Source organism: Nicotiana tabacum, chromosome 18 (assembly GCF_000715075.1).
Source record: "Nicotiana tabacum cultivar K326 chromosome 18, ASM71507v2, whole genome shotgun sequence".
NCBI lineage: Eukaryota > Viridiplantae > Streptophyta > Magnoliopsida > Solanales > Solanaceae > Nicotiana > Nicotiana tabacum.
This window is the reverse complement of record NC_134097.1, coordinates 121,093,991-121,113,383: the sequence shown is the minus strand read 5'-3', so window position 1 is coordinate 121,113,383 and position 19,393 is coordinate 121,093,991. Positions and strand designations below refer to the sequence as shown.

General features: G+C 32.6%; 1 protein-coding gene across 1 annotated transcript; it reads right to left on the bottom strand.

Moving 5' to 3' along the window:
* Positions 1 to 18,091: 18,091 nt before the first annotated feature.
* On the bottom strand, positions 18,092 to 18,637 carry LOC142172677 (uncharacterized). Its single transcript, XM_075236344.1, has one exon. It carries the CDS (start codon positions 18,635 to 18,637, stop codon positions 18,092 to 18,094), a length of 546 nt encoding a protein of 181 aa, XP_075092445.1.
* Between the last annotated feature and the right edge of the window lie 756 nt (positions 18,638 to 19,393).

Below are 19,393 nucleotides of genomic sequence, written 5' to 3'. Positions count from 1 at the left end.
AATTTGACCCTTCATTCTCTGATCTATCCCTTAAGCAACGTAAAAATAAGAGAAAAGAAAAGTGAAAAATCAAAATGAAAATGAAAATGAACGACCAGTACTAGTACAAGTACTAAAAACGGACGAGAATCGGGTCTTCATTTTCTTGTTTCTATAACTTCTCTCTCTCTCTCTTCGATTTTTTCTCTTTTTCTATGCCCTTTTCATTACAGAACTAGAAAGCTACCTCTGTAATTTTCCATTTGATCGATGCAAAAAGGAGGAAAATGGATTCACATCAATTGTTGAAGAATCATTCTAATCAGGTACGCTATGTATCAGCAACTTCCTCTTCATCTTCACTTTGTACCGAAAAACACCCTACTTGTTCCAAAGCACAGAATTGTCTGTTCAAAATTCTAAGGACAATCTCCACTATCCCACCTGAAAATACCATAAAGCTTCAATCTTTATCTAGTTCCCAACTCAAAGAATCAGAATATGTTGTGAAAACCGAGTTTAATGAATTCCCCATTGACTTGAATGTTGGGTTTTGTGCTTCGCCGGAAAATCAAGAATCTGAGTCTCCGGTTGATGGTTTCACCGCCACCGGGAGTGAACATTCCGGTGGGGTTGGGAAATGCTCTGATGGTGAATGTGAAGTTGGGAAAGAAGAAAAATTGTTGGACAGTGACAGTTTTTTAGAAGTTAAAGTTCACACTAATGGTGGACTTTCCGGTGCTGACGTGGAAATTCTAGAAAGTTCTCAGCTTGAGATTACTAATGGGGTTTCTGAAATTACCAAACTTGAAGAGGAAAAGGGGTTCATGGGTTTGCTCATTGAAGCAGCAAGATTGATATTTGGTGAATTCAAAGACGAGGATTCTGATTTTGAACCGGAGCCGGAGAAGAAAAGCAGAACAAAGCAGCTGAAACGGAGAAATAAGTGCTGGGGAATGGAATACGTGGAGGAGACGGTGGACGGAAAATGTTCGTCGCCGGTTGTCCGATCAAAAAGAGCGAGGATTCAGGTGTTACCGTGCAAATACCGAGACTCTATTATTGAGCCATTGACGGGATTTTCAAGAAATAGGTCGAGCATTGTTGCAAAGCTACGGCCAAGATCGCTTAGGGGGACATCCGATAAAATTAGAACAATACATAGAAGATTAGCATGAATTAAGTGGAAAGATGACGCGCACAAATCGACAACTTTGGTTCAGTGGTATAGAGAGATAGAGAAAAGAGGAAAATTGATGAGACAAAGATGAGATTTTTAACCTTTGGTAATCTTAAAATTACTTCCGGAATTTATAAGTTTCTTGCATTTTAGCATTTTGATTGATAAAATGTGTAGTGACTACTTTAGCAATTAATAGCAGTACTAAAGTAGTATACAAGAGGAGAATATGGCTTTCAAATTGGTATGGATCTTATGCTTGATCGTTTATTCAAGTTGAGGATCATGCCATACTAAACTAAAACGGGTGATTTTTGTTACAAGCTTAGTATTACCAAAGTGTTTGACTAAGTTTGATTTACGACTTGCAGTATTAACTGAAATTTTTATCAGCAGTCGGATGCACAAAGTATTCCGTACTTACGTAAGGATTGGAAAAAAGGATCGCATTCCAAAGGGTGTGATATAGACAATTTACTCTAACGCAAGCATTAGTGGGTGCTAACATTTCAAAATTGGGTTTAATTGTTACGTTCATAGGCTAACACAAAAATTGTCTCCTTGTAGTTAGATGTATTTCATCGGTTTAAGTCTTTGCATGCAGAATTAGTCGAGATTTATATTTATGGAATATTGAAGGGGGTCTTGGCGTAACTGGTAAAGTCGATGACATGTGACAAGGAGGGCACAAGTTCGAGCTGTGAAAACAAACTTTTGCAGAAATTTAGGGTAAGATTGCGTAGAATAAACCCTTGTGATCCGGTCCTTTTCTGGACCCAGCGCATAGCGGGAGCTTAATGCACCGAACTGCCCGGGTGCGTAAGCTGACTTTATTACTAGGCTTGTATGTTATATTCCCTTAGGAGGAGCAGCCTTTGAACATCTGGAAGGAAAAAAAGTGAAGAACAGTTGAAATTACAAAGAAGAAAGTATACCAACTTATTACTCCCACTAAATAAATAGAAAGTCAATAGCGTGAAGCGTGGAGGGGAAACTTGGACGGTATAAGACTTTGACTGGGAAATATGGCTGACAATAAATAGTTTCTTCTTTCCTTGTATTTCCACAACTATTTGCTAACCGTGTGGGATCTAAGGATGTTAAATGATTGGTCGGCTCAAATTTGGGTGGGTAAAGAAAGATTAAGTATGGTTGTAATGACCCAAATCCTCTTAAAGTATGTGTGGGTTAATATAGGTTAGATCAACTATGGGTTGCTAGAAGGTCATGATCTGAATTGCCCAACAAAGTCACAAGTCAAACGTTGTTTTTATGCTTAAACAAGTGGGTTTTGGAGAAGGTAGATATGTTCGCAAACTTTGAGAAGTAGCACTACTAGAAATCCGAAAAAAAGCCATTACAAAAAGCGATCAAAGTTGGTCGCTTACAGGTCAAAAAGCGACCAAAAGCGTCCAAACTTGCTTGGTCACTATTTTGCTGGTCCCTTTACCTTAGAAACCAACAGTGGCGGATGCAGCATACAACTATCGGGTTCAACTGAACCCAGTACTTTCAATGTGGAACATAAATTTACGTGTAAAAAATCACTAAAATTGCAATAAATAATAGATATGAACCCATAATTTTAAATGCTGAACCCATAGAACTAAAATTCTAGATCCGCCTTTGGAGACCAAAGTTGATCGCTAATTTAGCGACCAACTTTGGTCTCTAAGGTAAAAGGACCAAATATTTCGGGTAAACAGTATACCGACCAACTTTGGTCGCTTTAATATTTTAATAATATAGATTTAGCGACCAAAGTTGGTCTCTAAATTTAAATTACATTTTTTATTTATTTATTATTAATCAAAATATAGCGATCAACTTTGGTCTGTAAACCAAATATTATATTTTAAAATCTGGAAAATAGCGACCAAAGTTGGTCGCTTTTTTTAAAAAAAAAATTATTTTTTTTTAAAACATAAGCGACCAAAATTGGTCGCTATTTTACAGAATTTTTTTAATAGAACAACGACCAAAGTTGGTCGCTTTTTAGGAAATCTGAGCGATCAACCTTGGTCGCTATTGCCCAGAAAATATTTTTTTAAATAGAAAGCGATCAAAGTTGGTCGCTTTTCTGGATATAATTTTGGTAGAAACTGCCTGTTTTGGCAGCTACACCACCTGCCAGCATACCAAATTCCCTATTACAAGCAACAACAATAACAATACCAACAACAACACAACAACAACGTTAACAACAACATTAAAACCAACAAAGTATAAAGTTCAATAGAACTAACACATTAAGCTAACAAAACTAAGTTAACGCTTATTACAAGCCCATTCGAAAACTGGTTCTATTGTCTAGTTCAAAGTATATAAAGTACTCACAGAGTGTTCTTTCAGCATCCTCGTCCGAAAGTTGGATTGCCTCGCCCTACTCATTAAGTGGCTGACTGCTTATGAATTCCTCCACGTCAGTTGTGAAGCGACCCTATAAGAAAAGTTACATTGAATTAGTATTTCAAAATTTATATAAAAGTAAATTAAAATACTTAATGAAAAGTAAAAAACTTACATGTATAGTCGAGGCTCGGCCCTCAATCCACCTTTCTGAATCAGTCTCTTTCTTCTTCTTTACAATACGAGTCTCATTGAATAGCTCACCTTGCTTCATTGGCATCATAAAGCTGTCTGGTGGCTTTGGTGATTATCCTCGTAGTACTATTACTCGGAATGAACTTGGATACAGAGAATAACTTGGATACAGTACTTGACAGGGTGTGTTTTTGATCAATTGTTGTTCTCATTAGCGACAATGATGATGAGAAGGCAATGACATGTGTTTCAAACAGGGATGATGTAGGTAGGAATTTAACATTTCCCAAGCAGATAAAATAAGAGGTTATAGAGGAATTATCTACTTCATTTTCCAAGAGTAAAAGAAGTTTAATTGAGAGTAACAAGGTTGATGGTAATGGAAAGTTGTTCGTTGCTCATGGTAGTTCACATAAAACGGGGATCATAAGACTCTGTGATGACAAAGACGAAAGAAAGTTTTATTCTCAACTTTCTTCCAAGTCTGATCCGTACAAGCTTAATGGGATTGGTGATATTTCTTCGGATTCAGACAATGATTTGAGTGACAAAAGTATGGAAATGCTAATCAAAAAAATTAAAGGTAAAACATTTTTTCTTGGAAGAGAAGGATGCTGAACTCTGCATGAACGTGATATGTGCACTTTATAGGCAACAGATTTCTCCAAACTTCTCTTCCTTAGAGAAGCGTTTTACCTTTAATTCTTTTGATTAGCATTTCCATACTTTTGTCACTCAAATCATTGTCTGAATCCTAAGAAATATCATCAATCCCATTAAGCTTGTACGGATCAGACTTGGAAGAAAGTTGAGAATAAAACTTCCTTTCGTCTTTGTCATCAGCGAGTCTTATGATCCCCATTTTATGGGAATTGCCATGAGCAACGAACAGCTTTCCATTATCATCAACCTTGTCACTCTCAATTAAACTTCTTTTCCTCTTGGAAAATGAAGTAGAGAATTCCTCTATAACCTCTTCTTTTATCTGCTTAGGAAATGTTAAATTCCTACCTACACCATCACTGTTTGAAACACATGTCATTGCCTTCTCATAATCATTGTTACTAATGAGAACAACAATTAAAGACTCACTCTGCCAGGTACTGTATCTAAGTTATTCTTGGTGGAAGTTCCATTGCATGTCTAATAAAGTCATCAACACCTTCTACAAAATCCTCCCGCAATCCCCGCTGATTAGGATAATTCCTATTGTACATCCAAGTACGATGTTCAATCTATACAAATAAAATAAGAATAAATTAATTTAGTTAATTCATATCCTAATCTTTTTTAGTTAATTAATTTCATATCCTAAAGGTTCAACTCATATCCTAAAAAGTTCAATTCATATCCTAAAATTTCAATTTATAAACTAAAATTCCAATACATAAATTAAAAGTCCAATTCATATCCTAAAGGCTCAATTCATATCCTAAAAGTTCAATTCATATACAAAAATTTCAATTCATATCCTAAATTTCAATTCATATCCACAAAAGTTCAATTCATATCCTAAAATTTCAATTTATAAACTAAAATTCCAATACATAAACTAAACGTCCAATTCATATCCTAAAGGTTCAATTCATATCCTAAAGGCTCAATTCATATACAAAAATTTCAATTCATATCCTAAAGGTTCAATTCATATCCTAAATTTCAATTCATATCCACAAAAGTTCAATTCATATCCTAAAATTTCAATTTATAAACTAAAATTCCAATACATAAACTAAACGTCCAATTCATATCCTAAAGGCTCAATTCATATACAAAAATTTCAATTCATATCCTAAAGGTTCAATTCATATCCTAAAGGCTCAATTCATATCCTAAAAGTTCAATTCATACACAAAAATTTCAATTCATATCCTAAAGGTTCAATTCATATCCTAAATTTCAATTCATATCCACAAAAGTTCAATTCATATCCTAAAAGTTCAATTTATAAACTAAATTCCAATACATAAACTAAAAGTCCAATTCATATCCTAAAAGTTCAATTCATACACAAAAATTTCAATTCATATCCTAAATTTCAATTCATATCCACAAAAGTTCAATTTATATCCTACAATTTCAATTTATAAACTAAAATTCCAATACATAAACTAAAAGTCCAATTCATATCCTAAAGGTTCAATTCATATCCTAAAGGCTCAATTCATAAATTAAAAGTTCAAATCATAAACTAAAATTTCAATACATAAACTAAAAGTCCAATTCATATCCTAAAAGTCCAATTCATATCCTAAAAGTTCAAATCATATCCTAAACCCTAGATTCTAACTAAACTATCAAGACAATACAAAGTATAATACAAATCTAACTAAAATAAATTCAACACTAATTAAACTAATTGGTTAATAAAATTAATCAATAAAGCTAACTAAAACAAGACCTAAACCCTAATCCTCAATAAAATACAATGTTCAAAGAATTTAAACACTAATTCATATCCTTAAACTACAATATTAAAATAATTGAAACAAAAACTAGAAACAACAAAGATTCAAGGTTAAAATTCAAACCTAGGTTTTTTTAAGTGGAGAAAGAGAGAAAGGGGCAGCGGCAACAGTGGCAGCGGCGGCTCCGGCGGTGGCTCAGTCGGTCACAGTGGTGGCGCAGGGTGGGGGATTAATTTGTGTGAGGGAAAGAGAGAAGGGGAGGGGAATGTGTTGAGAGAGAGTTGGGGAAATTTTGTTTTAGAAAATAAGAGAATGGGAAGGGGAAACTCGTTTTTGAGTCTGGATTTACAAAAAGCGACCAACGTTGGTCACTATTTTTGGTAGCTAATTAAGTTTTGACTGTTTGACCAAAATAGCGACCAACGTTGGTCGCTATTTTTTGACTGGTTGACCAAAATAACAACCAACGTTGGTCGCTATTTCAAAAAAAATTAAATAACTTTTTTTTCTATTTTGGTTTTTAAATATTATAAGCTATAAAAAAATCTTATTAGCTATAAATATTTATTTTATTTAACTACAATTATTATAAATAATTATAAACTATAAGCATAATCTTTAAAAAAAATTATATTAACTAGGTAATTACTTTTAATAGATTATAATAGCATGTATGTAAAGGAATTTTTTAAGTTATATTTAAGTATATGAGTAATTTCATACACACGCATAAACTATATTGTAATTGATGATCAATCTTATACATTACTACGTACGAATAATTAATGAATTGATAAACCAATATAATATTATTCTATGAATTATATATATATATATATATATATATATATATATATATATATATATATATATATATATATATATATATATATATATATATACACACACACACACAAAAAATTGACTACCCATAACCACCTGTTGCTATTACCATAATCTAGCACGTGTGTGTATATATATAACACACACTTCGTGCTACTTTAACTACATATATAGCATGTTATAGTATATGCTACTGTATTCATTATTTGTATTATAACAGAGTTAATGAATTACATTCATTCATCACTAGGTTATAAGTCGATGAATCAGTTATAATATATTAATTGATATAAGTCGAAACGTTTTGTTTTTAATATTCAAAGATGCATCTGAGTAGGTTATAAGTCGATGAATCAATTTACAAGTGTCTCAATACCTAAAAGAACTCGACCCTGTGTTCCGAGCGCTTCATAATATATATATATATAGACACGCACACACATACATATACACAGACACTTCACTGTAATACTATAACGTATATATAACTTGTTATAGTATATGTTAGTTTGTATATATATAACACACACACTTCATGCTACTTTAACTACATATATAGCATTACATGATACTGTATTCATTATTTGTATTGTAACAGTGTTAATGAATTATATTCATTCATCACTAGGTTATAAGTCGATGAATCAATTATAACAGATTAATTGATATATGTCGAGACGCTTTGTTTTTAATATTCAAAGATGCATCTGAGTAGGTTATAAGTCGATGAATCAATTTACACACAGATATATTTGATGAAAAATTATATATACTAATTAGGATCTTAACAAGTTTATCAATCCCTAAAAGAACCTCGAGAGCAATTGTATCTTTCTTTTCTTGTTCATTGACACTTATCTTGCATAGTACTTTCACATACAGGTACTTTCAAAACTTCTTCAGGAAGTTTTTGTAAATCCCAAGACTACGTTTAAATAAGACACAACACATTAATTTTGAAAAGAAAAGGCTACAGATTGAATGCCATAAGTAGTAAGACTTTTTCTCTGACCAGTAGTCTTTTCTTGTCAAAAATAATGTATGCTACATTTCTTTAAATAGTATATAATATAATTTAAAAAAAACTAGAAACTTTGATTTGTACACATAGGGTCATTTGGTTGCCAGTTAGATTTATGCAGGTACTTTAGTTATTCATGTATTAGTTATGTATGTATTAGTTATGCAAGAATAAATAATACAGGGATTAGTTATGCATATATTAGTTGTATATGGATTAGTTATGCAAGGATTATTTTTTTGAATATTAGTTGTCTATGGTCGGGTTCTTTTAGGGATTGATAGACTTGTCAAGATCCTAATTAGTATATATAATTTTTCATCAAATATATCTGTGTGTAAATTGATTCATCGACTTATAGCCTACTCAGATGCATCGTTGAATATAAAAAATAAAATGTCTCGGCCTATATATATATATATATCACGCTTCGTTGTACTACTTTAACTACATATATAGCATGTTAGAGTATATTTTAGTGTATTCATCCCTTATATTATAAAAGTGTTAACGTATTATATTTATATTATTTAGATAGTAAATACAAAAGTGATTTTTAATTTTGACCAATGTTGACCTGAAAAGAGACCAACTTTGATCGCTAATTATCCAGAATTAAAAAATAGCGACCAAAGTTGGTCGCTACTTGCTTCCCCTTTCATAACCGGCCAACTTTGGTTGCTAACTTTGAATTATATTTATTTATATTTTATAATTTTTTAAAATAATAATATAATTATTAAAATTTTATAACTAGGTCCCAGATTAGCGACCAAAGTTGGTCTCTATCTGCTTCCCCTTTCGTTGGTCGCTAATTTTAAATTATATTTATTTATATTTTATAATTTATTTTAAATAATAATATAATTATTAAAATTTTATATGTGGGTCCCACTTTAGCAACCAAAGTTGGTCGCTAATTTCAGTATTTCTTTGACCAAGCAAGTCTGACCAGTCCGGTCAATATTTTAGCCACATTATCGACCAAAAAGCGACCAATCTTGGTCGCTAATATTTTTAGAATAATTATTTTCTCCAATTTAGCGACCAACTTTGGTCGCTTTTCTTGACAGACCAATTTTGGTCGCCAAATTTTGATCGTTTTTTTCCGGATTTCTAGTAGTATAGACATGCGATTTCCTATAGACTCTCGATTCAAAAAAAGATGAAAAAGAAGCAGCGGCAATAAGCAGCAAGATAATAATAAAATCGAAGCGCAAGAAACAAGAGATAGTAATAGAAATATAAGAATAAGAAAATATAAGACTAACACTAATACTATTTAGGAGGACTAGACAACGCTCGACTATCTACTAACCTTTTATCCTAATTTTCGACCCTCGCATCTTCTTACTAGATAAGCTAAAGCCTAATTACCTCTTCCCAATAGTTCTTTGCCTTACCTTTATCTTTTACCCGTCAAAATTAACCTCTCACACCTCCTCATTAACATATGCGCCTCTCCTCCTCACATGAGTTTAATCCTTGAGGAAAAGTATAAAGTTAAAACCATTTTGACCCATCTATAACTTTTAGAAATACTATTTGACCCCTTTGTCTCTAATTTGCTTGATAATCTAAATGAATGAGTACATGATTAAAAAGTTAACTCCATCACCGAAGACTACTGGGTCCCACTTGGCCGAATAAACTGTAGACTGCTAGAGATATTGTTGGTAAATAAAGGCGACAAGAATGTTTGATATCATGAGATTTGTAGAGGTCAGAGGCTTCATACTATTGTTTCTGTTACCCACATGTAGCCATAGACGAGCTAATTTTCAATTGATGTTTGGCCAAGCAAATATTTATATATATATAAAATTATTCTTCAAAATAAACATGATCTTTAGAAAAAAAAAAGAAAAAATGATTCATTTGCACTTGTACTATTCAAAATTGTGCAACTTTGCCCTATATTAGATTGTTGGTCTAATGTTATTGCATCATTAGGAAAATATCTCGTTTTGCCCCTCGAATCTTGAGAGTAATTTTAAATTATAGTCAAAAGTTGATAGGTATTATAGACCTCTTTTCCTCAAAGAATTTGGACGTGTAGAGTGCACTTATATTGCATAGGAGCTCTGTTAATAACAAAGGTAAATCCGAAAAGATTTGCTAACTGAAAGTATAACACATGCAAAAAATGCAATTTCTGGTAGTATATGGCAAATTTGGACCTTTTTCTTCTTAAAAAAAATCAATAATGTCCAGTCTAATTTGCTAGTACGAGTATCGAACAACTCAGTATGTGCCATTAAAAAATAATAGTAGTGTGTCCAATATTTTTTATTAAACTTTGAATAATGATCTTCATCTTACTTCTTTCACCTCTAGCCATGGCAACATCCTTAAATGCTAATATAAACATGTGTTCTTGTAAAGAAAATTTACAATGAATTCTTCCAATACCAAATCCATACACCAATCAAGGAAAAAATTAATTCAAAAACATGAAATAAAACATTTCTTTTTCTATCCAAACGGCAATCGCTCCATATTGAACTTATTTCAATAATACGAGCAACACCTTAGAAATTTGAATCACAGTCAAACTCTCAATACTCTTCAATAAATAATAAAATACTGGAATGCAAAATGGAGCAAAATAGTCCCACCATTTCATCCTTTAAGTGCAATCCTATAGTCGTCCATCGAACCACTTAAATTAAGAATAATTAAAAGTCATATAATTCATGTATAATATATATATAATCAGTTTATTATTTCTGTATATCAGCTAAAAAAGTAAATAGTGATCCAACTGGCTATTTATTTAAAGATTTCCTTCGTTATTATGAGGTTTTGAGAAAGAAATGGGCTTTTGCAGATTACAGCAGTGGTCCACTTGTGTCCAGATTCCATCGAAACTCGAATCATGCTGGCCCGTTTGCTTATTAGGTCACTGCAGTAAATTACTTGGCTTTACGTGGTTTATATAAGAAAAAATAGGAATTTTTACCTCCTGTAGCAAAGGTTAACACCTTATTTATTTTAAATAAATATCATTTAAAAAAATTATATTCTATAGATACTTTTTAAGGTTTATAGCAAAATATTTAATTTTGGTTACCTCCTAGCCCTAAGCCACTAAATACGCTAATCAGTTATACTATTTTCTTTCTCTCTCTACTTTGGTACATCCCATTCTCTTCCCCCATCCCATCAAAATTTTAAATCTCTTCCTCCGATCAACTTTCACCAATGGCCGCAAAGAAGAGTCCCTGATCTTGAGTCTGTAACAATTACAAGCATCTTGAACTTTCACAAATGGCCGCAAAGCATCTGACTCTCACCAACAATCTTTATGCCAATAAAATTGACTTTCTCCTCCCTCCCTTTCTCTGTCCCTTGTTTTCTTGATTTGTAGATATATTAGTTATCAGTCAAAACTGATTCTTGTTCAAAGCCCTCATCCCATTATAATAGATGCACTGATTCTTGAAGATTGCTATGTTCAAGATTCTCACCAACAACAACAACCGCCGATATTAAACTGATTCTTGAACAGCAGCCGCCGATATATAATTCGGTTGGTTTGTTCTTGAACAAAGATGATGGAGTTTGGGGCTGAGCAACTTGATTTTCTGTTAATATATTTCAATGTATTTTCATGTATTTTATTGTATTCATTGTCTTTTTTTTTTCATTGTAATTCAATGTGTGTCGTTGTATTCCATGTATTTCATTGTATTCACTATCTTTTTTTTCTCATTGTATTTCAATGTATCCCGCTGTATTCTATGTATTTCATTGTATTTACTATCTCGCTATATGCCATGAATGTATTCATAAGTTTTTTTAGTTAATATAATTTATGTATTAAGATGTATTATATAATTTCTCTGAAGATTGCTATATTTTTTGGGTGTTTTTCGGTTGAGAATCTTTCTTATAACTGAAAATATAAAATTTGTGTGTTATAATTGAGTTTGTTGTGTTATATTAGGAGTCTATTATGTTAATTGATTCACTTTCCATTTTAAAAACAGTATAATCCCCTATTTCACGCCGTGAATACAGTCGAATACAATAATCTGTCCAGCTGTAATCCCATGTTTCACTCCATGAATACAGTCGAATACAATTGAATACAACAACCGATTAGCTGGACTTCCCTGATTCACGCCTATTTTTCTACTGTATTCATGAATACAATAGCTTAAATACATCTTATAGCCACATAAAAGGTATCTATAATCCATAATATAGCAAATGGTATATATAGATGGCTAATTACTATTAAAAAATAGTGCATAAATTTTATTACCCTCTTCACTTTGTTTTCTTTATCTATCTTTAAATGCATGTCACATAATTTAAGCGAGAAAGTGGAATTCTTTTCCTCCCATAAAGTCAATACTAAATTTTCCCTTAGTTGAGTTGATCATTTCAATACAATGTGAACTCTCTGCATTGACACGATCAATACTACTAGCTATCAGGGGCGGAGTTAGAGTGTACACCGTGGGTTGAGCTGAATTCAATAATTTTGTTTTAAACCTTGTATTTGTCTAGGTTTTTTTTTTTGAATATATACAATTTATTAATGTAGAACCCAGTAACTTAATAAGATTAGAATCGCGAAACTACAAGCTTGAAATTCTGACTACGCCTTTACTAACTATATCCAGCGCTTTCAGATTCCTTTATCGTTATTGCCCAGGCTTCGAAGATCAACACCTGGCACATTATAATTCATGATCATCTAGAAGGTTACCATACCTGTCCTGTTTAGAAATTTAATAGTAAATCAGTCTATCAAAGTATTGAAAGTTGTATGTATTAATTCTACAGTATGCTCTCTGATTTTAACTAAGCGTCAATGAATATTAAATTATAGCTTAAAAAACTGGTGATGCCTGAATTGACATTTTAATCTGTAGCCAAATGCCAGAAAGAGAAGCTTCGTGCCACTTTATTTTACTTATTGATCCAAGTAATTCTTGAATAGTGGCTGAACTTGAATTTTGTTCAATTTGTGGAACTAAATTTGGTCATTTTCTTAGCAGAAACTCCATCTTTGGTTCCCATTGTAGCTTCCGTTGGTTTTGACGTTTTAAGTACTGTAGCGAATTGAGAAATATAGTTCAAATTTGATTCTTAGATACCATCTACTTTTGGATGGGGCTCAGGTATCAATCTATGGCTAGTAATAGAACCTTGTCATGGTGTAAAGTACATCAGAAAGAAAAATCTGGGAAACTAATTGACCTAATCTGTACTAGCTAATGTGCAATGACAAAAAGGAGGAAAGAAGATAGATCAATATGACTCTGTATCTCTGGAATGTTGGTGCAGGAACTCGACCATTTATCTGCCAATTTTTTTTTTGAAGCCACTTGGCTAGTAAAGTTTTACTTCTTGGGTGTCACACCTTCTTTTTTCCGAGAGATATGGAGTTTTTCCAATTAAAGTGACATTATTCGAAATTGTTATAAAACTAAAAGCAATTTACTATACGTGTTATAAAACTAAAAACAATTTACTATAAACTTGAACAAGATAATAGAGATAGAAAGAAGGAAGAGAATTTATTTCTTCTTCAATTGTGTGTATTTTCCTATCTATTACAAGGTCTTTATATAGGTATGAAAAGTGAAGAAAATACGTCATTGAATATGTCATTAAGCATAGAAAATATGTCATTGAATATGTCATTACGCATTTGTAAAAATCATGGAGGAGGAGTAGACATCCACCATAAGATTTATCTTATAACACCCTCCCTTGGATGTCCATAGATAATGTGCCTCGTTAAAGCCTTATTAAGAAAAAATCCTATGGGAAAAAAAATCCTAATGAAGGAAAAAGAGTACACATGTTTAGAAATACGTCTTTTGGTTGCCTCGTTAAAAACCTTGCAAGGAAAATCCAGTGGGACAAAATCTTGTAAGGGAAAAAGAGTACAACGTGTATTAACTCCCCCTGATGAGAGCATCAATTCACATCCTTGAGCCTTCGCATCCCAATCTTGTACACTAGTTTCTTGAAGGTTGACGTCGGTAGAGATTTGGTGAACAAATCAGTCATATTATCACTTTAACGAATCTGTTGCACATTAATATCACAATTCTTTTGAAAATCATGTGTGAAAAATAACTTTGGTGAAATGTGCTTTGTCCTATCTCCTTTTATGAATCCCCCCTTCAATTAGGCTATGCATGCTGCATTATCTTCATACAAAATTGTGGGTAATTTATCACAGTTCAAACCACATTTGTCCCGAATAGGATGTATTATAGACCTCAACCATATACATTCTCGACTTGCTTCATGAATAGCAATTATCTCAGCGTGATTAGATGAAGTAGCCACGATTGATTGCTTAGTCGATCGCCAAGATATGACAGTGCCTCCACATGTAAACACATAGCTTGTTTGAGATCGAGCCTTGTGTGGAATAAATACCCAGCATCGGCATAACCAACAAGATCAGGACTGCAATCATTGCCATAAAATAATCCTATATCGGCAGTCCCTTTTAGATACCGCAATATGTGTTTGATTCCATTCCAATGTCTCCTTGTAGGAGCAGAGCTATATCTTGCTAAGACATTAACTGAAAAAGTTATATCAGGCCTTGTAGAGTTAGCAAGATACATTAGTGCATCAATTGCACTAAGATATGGTACTCCAGGACCAAGAACCTCTTCATTCTTTTCTTGAGGTCGGAACGGGTCCTTATTTACATCAAGTGATCGAACAATCATCGGAGTACTTAATGGATGTGTTTCATCCATGTAAAATCGTTTCAATACCTTTTCTATGTAGGCAGATTGATGAACAAAAGTCTCATTTGCCAAATGTTTAATTTGCAAACCAAGACATAATTTTGTCTTTCCAAGATCTTTCATCTCGAATTCCTTCTTTAAATAATCAATTGCCTTTTGGAGTTCTGTAGGAATTCCAATAAGGTTTATGTCATCAACATATACAGCAAGTACAACAAACTCCGATGTTGTTTTCTTTATAAAAATACATGGACAAATGGCATCATTTATATAACCTTCCTTTAATAAATACTCATTAAGGCGGTTATACCACATTCTTTCTGATTTCTTTAGACCATACAAAAATCATTGCATTTTGATTGAAAATATTTCTCGAGACTTTGAATTATGTGTGTCAGGCATTTTAAATCCCTCGGGAATTTCATGTATATCTCATTATCAAGTGAACCGTAAAGGTAGGCTGTAACCACATCCATTAAATGCATGTCAAGCTTTTCATGGACAACAAAACTAATGAGATAACAGAATGTTATAGCATCCATAACAGGAGAATATGTATCTTCATAATCGATACCGGGCCTTTGTGAAAATCCTTATGCAACTAGGCGTGCCTTATATCTTTGTACCTCATTTTTCTCATTCCTTTTACGTACAAAGACCCATTTATATCCAACAGGCTTAACACCATTAGGTGTTTGCACTACAGGTCCAAAAACTTCACGTTTCGCAAGTGAATTTAATTCTGCCTGGATAACGTCTTTCAATTTTGGCCAATCATCTCTCTGTCTATATTCATCGACAGATTTTGGTTGAAGATCCTTGCCTTGTTGCATTATTTCAATAGCAACATTATAAGCAAAAACGTTATTAATAACAATATTATTTTGGTTCCATTTTTTCCCCGTTGAGACATAACTTGTTGAGATCTCTCCATCATCATCATTTTCAGGTACTTGAACCTCCCTTGAGGTCTTATCATTTGTTATGTCTATGTACTTTTCTTGAGTCACTACCTCCGTATTATGATCACTTTGATCATTTACTCCTTTTCCTTTCCGAGGATTTTTATCTTTAGAACCGACTGGTCTACAACGTTTCAAGCGTGGTTTAAACTCATTTTCTTTAATTTATTGTCCTACCGGGATATCAACTCGAACTGGAGTATTAACAGCTCGAATGTATGACTTAGTCACCCTTGGTAGGTTAGTGAACGCATCTGGCAGTTGATTTGCAATATTTTGCAAATGAATTATCTTTTGAACCTCTTGTTCACATTGATTTATCCGAGGATCTAAATAAGATAGTGATAATACATTCTATCTCATTTCTCAGCTACTTATTTTCCTCCCCTAATGTTGGGTATATTGATTCATCAAAATGACAATCAAAAAATCTCGCTATAAATAAATCTCCAGTCATAGGCTCCAGATATTTTATAATAGCAGGAGATTCATACCCAACATATATCCTCAACCTTCTTTGGGGGCTCATCTTTGTGCGTTGTGGTGGAGCAATTGGAACATATACCGCACAACCAAAGATTCTAAGATGGGAAATATTTGGCTCCTGGCCAAAAGCCAATTGCAATGGGGAGACTTTATGATAACTTGTGGGCCTTATCTGCACAAGTGATGCCGTATGCAAAATAGCATGGCCCCAAACTGAATGCGAAGTTTTGTTCTCATAAGCATTGGTCTAGCAATTAATTGGAGGCGTTTGATGAATGATTCCGTTAGACCATTTTGTGTATGAACATGAGCGACCAGATGCTCAATTATTATCCCAGTTGATATACAATAATCATTAAATGCTTGGGATGTAAATTCACCGGCATTATCAAGACGAATTGTCTTAATTGCATAATCTGGAAATTGTGCTCTTAGCTTTATTATTTGAGCCAACAATCTCGCAAATATCATATTGCAAGTTGATAGTAAGCACACATGTGACCATCTTGTAGATGCATCTACCAAAACCATATAATAGCTGAATGGTCCACATGGAGGGTGAATGAGCCCACATATATCACCTTGTATACGTTCCAAAAATATAGGGGATTTCATCTTAACTTTAATCGTTGATGGCCTAATAATTAATTTGCCTTGAGAACATGCAGCACAAGAGAATTCCTTAAATTGAAGAATCTTTTGGTTTTTCATTGAATGTCCATGTGAATTCTCAATTATTTTATGCATCATAGTAGAGCCAGGATGACCCAACCGGTCATGCCAAATAATAAAATTATCTTGATTAGTAAACTTCTCATTTACTATAGCATGTATTTCAATCATGCTTATACTTGTGTAATATAAGCCAGAGGAAAAAGCAGGTAACATTTCAAGTACATATTTCTTACCCGAATTTATTGTAGTAATATAAAGATATTCAATCTTTTCATTATTTGTAGTCTCAATGTGATATCCATTTTGGCGAATATCTTTGAAGCTTAATAAGTTTTTTTGAGATTTACTACAATATAATGCTTCATCAATAGCCAAATTTGTTCCTCCTGGTAGTAACAGATTGGCTTTTCCAGAACCTTCAATTAATCTTGTACTACCGGATATTGTATTAACATTGGCTTCTTTCATTACCAAATAAGAGAAATATCTCTTATCTCTTAAAATAGTGTGTGTTGTAGCACTATCCAGAAGACATATATCATCTTTATTAATCTTGAGTCCAAATGAAGACTAGCAAATTTTCATATTCTTCAAAAAAAAATCAAAACGTACATTATAAGAAATATGAAAGACAAACAAAAAAAACATTAAAAATTACATTACGAAGGTAGAGACTAGCAATACATGATGCATTAAGAAACACACTCAAGAAAAATTAACTAGTTGCAAACATAAAAAATGACAACTAGTGAGATGATTAGTTCTTCAGTCAATATCCTCAAAGAAGTTTCCAGCTTCTAAATGAGTAATATTTGTTAGGCCTCCAAAATTATCATCTTTATATGCAAGATGTGCCTCAAAATCATATTTGTTTGAGGGGCCTGCTTCTTCATCATTATTTTGAAAAGTCAAATGTGCCTCCATATTATTTTCTTTCTTTCTAAGGGAGGCTTGATAAAGTTTGACAAAATGATCTGGTGTACGACAAATGTGTGCCTAATGACCTCTCATACCACACCTGTGACAATTATTAATTTTACCTTTTAAAGGATTATTTTGAGGATTCTTATTGTTCTCTTGTTTATTTCCATCATGACAACGATAATTATTTCGCCCCCTTCCATGTCCACGTCCACGCCCACGACTATGGCCACGACCACGATAATAATTTTGTCTTCTTTCAGACTTTTGAGTGGTTGTTACCATATTAACTTCAGAAAATGGTGCAAAACCAGTAGGATGTGCTTCATGATTTTTCATTAAAGGGTGTTATGTTGCTCAGCCACCAGGAGGCATGAGATTAATTCAGAATATTTCTTTAAACCCTTTTTGCGGTATTGTTGTTGCAATACCATATTTGATGCATGAAAGGTAGAAAGAGTCTTTTCTAGTAAATCCTCATCATTCACAATTTTCCCACATAATTTAAGTTGGGAAGTTATCCAGAATATAGCAGAATTATATTCACTTACAGTTTTAAAATCTTGTAACCACAAGTGAATCCATTCATATCTAGCTCTTGGTAATATTGCTGCCTTAAGATGGTCATATCGTTCTTTCAAACTGCTCCATAGTTCAAATGGATCCTTTAGGGTTAAGTATTCAGTTTTTAATCCTTCATCAAGATGATAATGAAGAAAAATTATAGCCTTTGCTTTATCCTGGCTTGATGTTTCATTTCCTTGTATAATAGTATTTTCAAGAGCTTTTGCAGCAAGGTGAATTGCAGCATCAAGGACCCATGATAAGTAATTCTTTCTGGTAATGTCTAGTGCCACGAATTCAAGTTTTGACAAGTTTGACATATTGAAACTAATCACAAAATAAATGGGTTAGAAAGAATAAAAATAATTTTCAATGAAAATATACTTCTAAAAAAAATCAGACAACTAATTAAGAAGTTGATCACTTCAAACATGTAGTGTAAATAGAAATGTAAGTAACATACAATATATATGTCAAATAAACAAGAATTATATAGTATATAAATAAACTTAAATAGATATATTCAGTATGGTAAAAGAAAAGCAATTTATTATAAACGGGGACTTGAGGAATAATCATATATGATAATAAGAGTGAATATATTCAAATATTACTTTCCACCAATTGTAAGGCAATTTAAACTAGAATGTACAATTATTATTTAGTCACCTTAGTTATCACTATTTTATTTTGTTAGTTTAACGCACTTAAGAACTATATCTTATATTTTCTTTAACAATAAGCAAGGTAAGAGAACTTCTGTAACATGATCTACTAAAATAAATGCTTAACAGTATATGAATTTGTTAATAAATAGCATATTGGTGCATATATATTACCATAAGCCAAAAGAATATATAGTGATATACCTGAAGGAGAATCGAACACAACTAGGATGTGATTTGTGAAAAATAGAGGTGGCAATCGTGCTGATAACGTGTTATAAAACTAAAAGTAATTTACTAAACGTGTTATAAAACTAAAAGCAATTTACTATAAACTTGAACAAGATAATAGAGATAGAAAGAAGGAAGAGAATTTAGTTCTTCTTCAATTGTGTGTATTTTTCTATCTAT